Consider the following 9,982-nt stretch of genomic DNA (forward strand, 5'->3'; position numbering starts at 1 on the left):
AGTTTATTTTGCTTGACCACTCTACATAATCATTGATCTTTGTAATGTTTTCACAATTTACCTAGTAGTAGTATTGAAACCTTCTGCAGATCAGGACAAAAGTTGTGTACGTATATGCACACATCGTAGATCAAGAAGAATTGCCATGATGGCACTATTCCGTCAAAATCTTTTCAAGCCATCCTTTGAACTCTTTTTGTATTGTGTATGGTGATTTCACATAGAGGTATTGCTGCGCTAACCTAATTTCTAAAAGCAAAGGGTTTAAAGGTATTGTATGTAAAGTATCCTATCTCCTCTTTACATTAAAGGGATCGTATAGTTTTGATTGAGACCTAATTTCAGGTATCTAACATTTTTTGGTGAGATAATGAAAAACCTCTTATGAAATATGAAAGAGCATGTAAATCCATGAGGAATTCAACGTTTATTTGATGAATATTGGTTCTGAAATGGCTGAGATATCCAAACCGGAGCGATTCTAAAAAAGTGTGGGACCCACATTTAATTACGATCACTTTGTTTTCCTTTGTTTTTGGGTGTTTCAGCCATTCCAAACCCGATTTTCATCAAATAAACTTTGAATTCCTCTTAAAATGGTATGCTCTGTACTATATAATAAGTGTTTTCTTGGTATCTTGCAAAAACTTAAAAGCCCAATTTTCATCTCCACCAATACTGTACTATCCCTTTAACTACTGTACATGTATGAAACAGTATAAAACCTGTCCATGATCAAAAATCATTTCAAATTTGGCAGAATAGGAAAAGTGATACTTTCAGTCAGTAGCTGACTCATGTTAAATCATGTGGTTATCACCAAAGTTGTTTATCCATGTTTACCCATGAAAGTTAAATCAATCATCGTATAAGTTGTTACCACCCATTCAAGAATCAACAAGGTTTTAGAGTTTTTATAACTTTAATTAGTTTTAATTGTATTTTCTCAGGCATCCTGTTAATTTAAAGCTGTTATTTGTATTTGCTATTCACCGAGTATTTCTTTAGATAGTCAAAACATGTTTTGAGATGGTAACATGTTTATGAAGAACAGTGTGTGTTCCTGATTTTATAATTTGTTCATTGTAGTGAGATGGGGAGGGGGGGAGGAGGTGGGGACATACATTTGTACATCATAACTATGAAAATCTAACCAGCATTTGTATTGATATTTGAATAGTGATATTCATGGCTAGGTCATTGTTGGTCTAGATGAAAATTTGTTTTATGTAGCAGAGAAAACATACTGTACATGTACATGTAGATGAAAATTTAACCAGAGGTTGTGGTGATATTCAAATAGTGATATCCATTGCTGTATTCTAGATGAAAATCTTTTAATGCATCACAGATTTACATCGTACATGTAGATGAAAATTTAACCAGCATTCAGGTTGATATTCAACTAGTGATATTTGAGGCTATAAGTCGTTGTTGGTGTAGATGAAAATCTTTTAATGACCATCTTGTTAGCATCTTGCCAAGATGCCAAGTCATCTCGAGAAAATTAATCTGCCAAGCTGATGACAGAGAAAGATGATTAGTTGATGATTAAGTCCTCCTACTGTACGAGTAGATGTAAGTACAGGTAGATAATAGAGATAGAAAGATATATGTAGATAGATAGGTAGACAGATACAATGTAGATAAATAGAAAGATAGATAGACAGAAAGGTAGATAGATAGAAAGGTAGATAGATCAAAAGATAGATAGAAAGATATACAATATATATATAGAAATATAGATAAAGAGAGAGATGAGAGATAGAAAGAGGAAAGGAGAGAGAGAGAGAGAGAGAGAGAGCTAGTGAGAGTAGAGGAAGCATTCTTCTGGTGTTTTGTTTTGTTTCATTTTATTTTCTCAATTGATTGAAATACCCTGTTGGATTTAGACAAACAGAAAGAGAAAGAAAATCTAATATGTTGAAACGTCACCAGCTTGCCATACATCTGGAAATTGCATTGTACAGTCACTATGGCAACAGCATCTGAACAGCTTTTTTAGTGTACCAGTAATAATTACTTTCCCCCTGTTCTCTTTGTTGTTCTTCTTATCTGCAGCTACAAGCATGCCATTGATGGTCTATGGCAGATTCTCAAGCACGGTACGCACATTGCTGAAATAATCAAATCTTGTTTTCTTTTCTCCCTTTCTCTCGCACATGACTGTGATACCACGGTGGCGACATATTTGATGTACACTTGTTATGTGTATTGCTAGTTTCTCCCTCTGTACACTCCATATTAGTTTGGCTCAAGTGTCATGTAATGAGCTATGGAATGAGAAATTTAGTTTTGATGGACTATTGTGCAACCTTCTTGTCTAAGAATATGACAGTGGAAAATGATAGTGTGGAAATACATGTACTATTGCATCTTTTTTTTTTGCACTCAAAAAAAAAAAAGAACGAAAAAAAAGAAGAAGAAGAGGGAACTGTACTGTCAATCATTGCATCAGAATCTCTCAGTCCTGGAAAGTTTATAGATTTTGAAAAGAACAGTGTCAAGTTAAAAGTCAAGTGTTGATCAAATTGGAAATAAAATTATCATAAAGAAGACCTCACGTTCTGTAATTTCTTTAAAGAATATTCCCCCTGGTTTGTTACTTTAATAGTAATCTGTTGTGTTTCCGTGTTTGCTTCTCCAGAGGGACCAAAGAATCTCTTCAATGGATGTTCAATGGCTGTTATCAGGGGCTTCCTTATGACCTTCGGACAGGTTCGTGACCTTTGCAACATCCATGCACTACCGGCTGAAAGGATTATGTACTGTAACACCAGAACCAAAAAGGAATATGTACTGCATGCCATAAAATTTTCACAAATTTCGCAAGGAGCAAAAATTCGCGAAAATTGAAAAGCACACAAAAGTTCTTGTCTACACTTCTATGCATTGAATACCAGTGACAATTTGCAAAAATTTCAAGTGGCAAAAAAGGCTGTTGGTTCCAATTTGCAAAAATTTAATGCTGCGAATGTTTCTGGTCTGACAGTACCATACACACCAAAAGTATTGAAACACTGAAATTTTTCACATTTGCCCAATACAATGCCAGCACCAAAATAAAATTGGGCATATCGTTGCTGGGGCAACAAGACCTCGTATCTACAAAATGTCAAACGTTCAGGAGAGCCAAAAAACATGGCAGCCAAAGCACTATGGCGAAGTGGATAGCCTTTCCTTTGACATGCCATGGTGACTTCATTTATGCCGTAAGACAGTTTGGGTTTGGACAGGCACCCATTATTTGACCATTAATCCAAAAAAGTAATTTTCATCAAAATGTTAGATGCAAGGTCTTGTCACCCCAGCAACGATATACTTTGCTCAAAATATTTTGTCGTATGTGACTGCCTAGATCAAAACTCACAAAAAGTCACAGATAAGGATTCTCTATAATGGACCAAAATAGTCTTTGGTTTGACCGACTCAAATTTGTAAAGTTTTTTCTTACCTGGGAGAGTAATCTCTTCTCTACCTGCTGTCAAAATTTGATGGCTTGAAACAAAACCCAAACTGAGATGTGTGCAGTTTTCCTAGACCATATTTTTTTCAGACCGGTGCTGCTTTTACTGTGATTTTCATTGGTGCTTCTGCACAGCATGCCTGAGTTTAATACCATAAATTCTCTTTTCTCCCGTTGCTATGAAACTGCACCTTCTAAACTCTCTCTTATTTCAATCACTTTTTGAATGGGTTAGGATGGTCTAATTCTAACAAGCTATATTTTATCATCTCAGAGCTTAGGGTTTAAACTCTTTTTAAACTACAGTGTGTATGAAGAAAAGTGAAAAATTATTTTGACCTACTTTTTGTGGGTTTTGAGCTGGATGGTCATAAAACGTACATTGTATTCCTAGTGCCAGTTACACGTTTTCATTTTCAGTGAGCGATTTTAAATGGTATATAATTAGACAGGTATGATTGGTATACAGTTGGAATATAATTGGTATGTAATTGGTATGTAATTGGTATGCAATTGGTATATAGTTGGTATATAATTGATATGTAGTTGGTGTGTAATTGGTATGTAATTGGTATATAATTGGTATGTAATTGGTATGTAATTGGTATGCATTTGGTGTGTTTTTGGTTTATAACATGCAGTCCTTGTCATGTCTTGTTTTTCTGTTCTGTTTCAGGTGGCTCTATATGACCAATACAAACAACTCTTGATTGCTTCAGGTTACTTCAAAGACAACATCATCACTCACTTCACAGCCAGCACGTTAGCGGTAAGCATACCAGGATGAGGTGTACCCATCCTTGCAGCCCTTTTTAAGGATGCGGTAGAGTGGTGATACCATTTTATTTAATAATGGGAAGGCTGGTCCTATGCGGATATATTCAAGGATCCCAAAGTAACTCTGTACAGTTCTATCACTGATCTCAATGTACATTTTATTGCAGTTCACACACGGCCGCAGCAAAAGGGTGGGGGAGTCAAAAAACCTTGATTAGATGGTTCAGAAAAGGAGGCGCTACCATCATTCCAGGAACATGGTATGGTGATCCTGTTTAAGCTTTGCATTAAAAGCACAGACTGGAACCAACCCCACCCTGGCCTTGGGAGTCGTTTTCAGAAGTGGAATGTTATGTGTACACAGTAACAGTGCATCAAGATAGAATCTGTGCATATATTGACACAGATATGAAGCCATGTTCAGCATATTTTTTTGCTCTCCTCATCACAAATTTGCTGTAGGTGCGATCAAGAGTTTCTGTGTGCCAAGCTGTTCGCTCATGTTTGCACAGTTAAAATAAGCAACCCCCCTTGCACTCTGGAACCTGGTAGCTTTGTTATAGCCATTTGCTGACGTGACTGCAGTGTCAGCAGTAGAGATTTTACTGTGGATATGACCTCAAATATTTGTTCATCTGTGTCAGGAGTGTGCATGTGTGTGTGTGTGTGTGGATGGGTGAGTTTATGTGTGTGTGTGTTAGAGAGAGAGAGAGAGAGACAAAAAAGAAGAAGAATAAACAGAAGTATGAAGGAGTTAAAAGGAAGAGGCAAAGGAGCTGGAAGAGGATACAGACATTGTGTATGTCCACTGCAGTCGATTTTAGATAATTACTGGCAACTTCCATTATAATGAAGTCCTTGGGACTAGCAGTTTTTGTTTCATTATATCAAAATTTCATTATAGCTGAACAATATAAATACAAGGTTATGTAGACAATAATTTTGGGACCTGAATTTTTGCCTCACTGTAACAAGAGTTTCATTATAACCATGTCTGTTATAACTGGAGAACATTGTGAAGGGCATTAAAGGAAATATATTGATATGCGTGAATACATTTTGTATATCAATCTACCAACCCATCTCTAAGTGTAGTCATTTTGTACATCCATCGATACTGCATTCATCCATCCATCTCTCCCTCCATTTATATCCATCCATCCATCCATCCTTTCATCCCTCTATCTGTTCCTCTACCTACCCATCCATATATTATATTCTTCTTTCCATCTGTCTTCTGCAAATGAAAACCCACAGTGGCTGAGAACCAGAAGGGAGTTACTGCAATTTTGGGTGTACACTGAATTAAGTTATTGGTATCACGTTGCAGAGCTCTATCTCCTCTACATTATGGTGTCAATTTTTAAAGTGTTTTCTTTTTCAATAGAATATTAAAAATCAAAACCATAAGGGTACTGCATGTACTTTAATACCCGATATTTGCAACAGTGCTTTTGTTTAAATAAGATTTTTATTTCATAAAATCAAAAACTGATTGTTTCGTTTTTATTTACGCTCAAATCTTAGAATATGATAGTGCCCTTCTGGTTCTCAGCTGACTATGTGTACATCTGGTATTAAATATATGAACAGAGTCTTCTCCCTGCTCTCCAGCATCTAGACCTGCATTGAAGCTCTTCTTATATATGATTGTTCTCTTTTTAAAATCTTACCACAGGGAACGTGTGCCACAGCGCTGACCCAACCAGCGGACGTCATGAAGACGAGACTAATGAATGCCAAGCCAGGACAGTACAAGGTATTACAGGGAGCGAATCATATCACATCATGCCATTTCTGATTCATTCAAGGCTTCCCTGAAAAAAAAAAAAGAAATAGAAAAGCACTCTGAGAGTGCAGACCTCCGCCAAGCAGCTCATTTCCACCACTGATCTCATTCTCCAAATGACATCAGGGATATCCACTCATACGTATGCGTGCTGAAAATTGTAGAATTTCCCCAATATAGAAGCCTTTTGTTACATTATCAACTTCCAGCTGCGTGGTGCCTCGCCGTAGCAGAAACTAGAGCACGCACTTTAGTGCGTGTATGTAAACCTCAAAAGATGTGCAGCTTGAACTCCCTGTATGTTCATTGACCCCACCTGCCAAAATATCGAAAATCCTTCATAAAATCCATAATAATTCCTAAATCACTACCAAAATCTAATCATCTGTTCCTTGTGTCATTGTCAACCTTTCCTGTATTTGTATTAAAGTTTAATCCAAATCCGTGAACAACTTTGAGTTATTTTGCACACAGACAAACTATGTAACTAACATTAACAATCAAACAAATGTTGATGAAAACATAACCTCCTTCCTTGGTGGAGATAATAAAAGTGGCATCGGTAATTTCATGTTAGCAAATATTTCAGTTATTGATATTATTGTCAGTTCTAGGTAGGAGTGTGGGCATTTCTCATGATTATACACCATGATAATACCAAACAGGGTTACAAGCACTTTAGGACTATTCATATATAATCATAGCAGTACAGACAATGTGCAGTATTTCTTTCATATTCATATACTTGAATGTAGACTTTGATTGCAATTAAGAGCATGTTTATAACTTGTGAACTTTCTTGTGTTTTCACCAAACATGAAGCAGGAGGTCAGTTTCATAATTGTTTCGAATTTGCAAGTTGTAATCCTAACACAAGAATTCTGCCAACAGACTCACTTTATGTACTGTGCTTTGCTAAACTATAGTATTAGTAGTGTATCACAATAGGTTGTTATACAACACATGTATAGATCCTTGCCATCTGATTGGATGAATGTGGGTCACATGACATTCAGAAGAGTCAGCTACCACACGCTCACTCTCAATAGCAGTGCGATAGTTGACTATTGAACGGTAAACCAAGCGGCCCGGGCCAGCAGTGCAATAGATCCTGGGATGCAATGAATTTCTCGTGTGTATCGTAAAGCATTACTGCATACGCACACACCCGTTTCTAGATCTAGATCTAGAGATCTAGATCTAGGCCTAATTGTTAGTCCTCCTCCTAGATAGGCTTAATGTTAGATCTGTTTTGGCCTACACTAGGTGTACGTGTATATTGTGTGTTGTATAAAACAAATATTCAATGTTTTATTATTTGTGCAACAGTTCAAATATTACATTTGAAGTGTCATTGAATAGAATGGCTACACTTACATGCTCATGTAATATTCGGAACCAGTGCACTCATAAACATTGAGTATTTGTAAACTATTAAATGCCACCACTGTTCTTCATGACATAATTTCATCTGTATTTCCCAGAATTCACTAGACTGCTTCCTGAACGTTGCCAAGCTAGGGCCCATGGGTTTCTTCAAGGGATTCATTCCCGCATTTGTCCGCCTCGGGCCGCACACCATCATCACCTTCCTCTTCTTCGAGCAACTCCGTCTGCGCTTCGGCCGCGAGATCCGGGTAGAGGTCAAGTCTTGAGCCGTTTGGCATCGGGCGAGGTCAGATTGCGACGATGCTTCGCGGCGATGATGACGAAGTCCTCGACAAATCTCATTCGTGGACGGACTCGCGTTCAAAGCACTTGAATTTTTCGTGTAAGTTGGGGCTTATGATTTGGTGGAATAGACGGTGGATGTTGGAACGTGTTGATGGATTATCATGTGATTAAGAATGACTCTTGCCCTTTATGAGATACTGCTTCCAGAGTACAAATCATTACGGGCCCAAAAATAGGCTGTCGCCAGCCAGGCTTATGATGTTCGACTGGTAGCCTGTGTATAGGGCCACGTCGTAGTTTAGTGCTATTAAAAATGAGATATTTGTGTGGATGAATGGAATATCAGAGAAGTAATTTATATTTTGTATGCAACAGTTCCTTTTGAGATGCCTCAACCTAAATCAGAGGATATCAGTTACATACTGTACGTATGAAGCATATGTCCAATATGTTTGCCAATTTGTGACCTGTGTACTTATATGGATCATGGCAAGCCACACATATACATGTGTATGATTATGACACTTTAATAGTTTTAAAAATATGTCTATGTGCCATGTACACGTACGGTGTATGTTTTATTTTTAGTTTGTTCGCTTTGTTTCATTTTAATACCAGATCATGTATGAAATCTCATTTTGGCTGAGATTTTATTTTGTTTTCTTTTTTACCATGAGCTACTGTGTGTGCTTCCTATGAGTGACAACAACAATAACAAAAGCCAAACATCTCATGTGTTAAAATGTCTGTAGTATACATGTATGTCATATCAAATATTGAAGTCAGTCGTGGCAGTCACGATGATCGTGAAAAAAAAAAATTGAGTTGTTTAAAACTGTCAATGATCAAAACACTGATGGGCTCTGATGTGATCGCCACGATTACTCCATGATGCGGACCACCCACAATTTCAATAGTGGCACAAATTGTCATAGACATAAGCAAAAATTCCACAATCAGCTACTAATTGTCAATCGTAGTGCACGTAAGGGATCATTACATCAATTGACCGTGGGCACCCAGCAGTTATGAAGTACATACATTTTATTGGTAATTCTCTGAATTGTAACTTTCAAGATTTGCTACATAATATAGTTTCATTATGGTAGAGAGCCTAGGATTACAGATGTATGTTGAAACATATTTCAGCTATAGCTCTACAGCTTGTAGTCAGCGGATCAAAAAAGCATTGAGCTTACAGATTTATTGAGGCTGCCAATTAATACACGTAGCAATGCACAATATTCAGCTGTCATGGAATGGTATATAACGCCAAAAAATGCCTTTGTATGTGTTATATGTGTATAAAATGTGTTGTGTACAATTGACTCAATGCAGTACAACAGTGATAAGTGGGCATGAGTAATCAAAAAGAGCAAAGTCACTGGATACACCTGACAAGCTGTGAAGAAGCTATTGACGCTGTCCTCGGTATTTAGCTTGTACAAATGCTGCCAAAAAGCAATTGAAAAATATATATATTCCTTCCAACACTGATAACATACTGAGTATGAAATACTGTACCTCAAGGGTTATAGTGAAGCACATGTACATGCATTAAGTATGAAGAGCTGATATTATGCAATCTACCTGTTGGTTCCACTTCTCCTTTTATCAAACTACGTAAGACGCTTCATTCTAAGCTTACGTGTACCTGAACTTGTGACTGCTATTGTTTGCGATCAGCTTCTGTAAAGCAAGAAATTTTTGCGGTTTGACATTTTTGCAAATTGTAGCCAAGAGGCTTTTTGGCTTCATGAAATTTTCGCATATTGCCGTTGGCATTCCATGCACGTGTAGTGTAGACAAAAACTTCAGCGTGCATTTCAATTTTGCAAATATTGGCCCACACAAAATTCGCAAAATTAGAATGCACACAAAAATTTCTCATTTTACAGTAACCATATAGTCATATTCAAATTTGTGCACACATATCGTAAACAAGGGCTGACCCTATCAACAGGAAACACCTACCCTATCAAATACTAAATTCTGACTGCACCAGAATCTTTTCATCTTTTCATGAACGAATTGTAAGATGAATATCTGAATTGGTTAGAATAGCAACAAAAAAAGAAGAAGAATGATTTGCTATCCTAGGAATCATGCATTGAAAAGCATGGAGTAGATACAGCTAGTCATTTCATGCATGTGCCAAGGCAAAGTGGAAGGAGGGAAAAGATGGATGGGGGGGGGGGGGGGGGGGAGAGAAGGAGGGAAGTGACATTTGTATATTAAAAACGATGATTATGTGTGATTACGACTCTGGAGACTTT

General features: G+C 37.2%; 1 protein-coding gene across 1 annotated transcript in view; it reads left to right on the plus strand.

Annotated features, from left to right (window-relative positions):
* LOC139744074 (mitochondrial dicarboxylate carrier-like) overlaps positions 1–8,546 on the plus strand; it is a 30,136-nt gene extending 21,590 nt beyond the window's left edge. The window contains exons 6-10 of the mRNA XM_071654530.1: positions 2,062–2,105; positions 2,648–2,718; positions 4,143–4,235; positions 5,922–6,002; positions 7,517–8,546. Coding sequence (XP_071510631.1) covers positions 2,062–2,105; positions 2,648–2,718; positions 4,143–4,235; positions 5,922–6,002; positions 7,517–7,687 — 460 coding nt within the window. The 3' untranslated portion in view covers positions 7,688–8,546. The remainder of the gene's footprint in view (positions 1–2,061; positions 2,106–2,647; positions 2,719–4,142; positions 4,236–5,921; positions 6,003–7,516) is intronic.
* The last annotated feature ends 1,436 nt before the right edge of the window (positions 8,547–9,982 follow it).

The sequence above is a fragment of the Diadema antillarum genome, unplaced genomic scaffold (genome assembly GCF_040938485.1).
Source record: "Diadema antillarum isolate AM-2024a unplaced genomic scaffold, OU_Dant_1.0 seq00001134_RagTag, whole genome shotgun sequence".
NCBI classification, from domain to species: Eukaryota; Metazoa; Echinodermata; class Echinoidea; order Diadematoida; family Diadematidae; genus Diadema; species Diadema antillarum.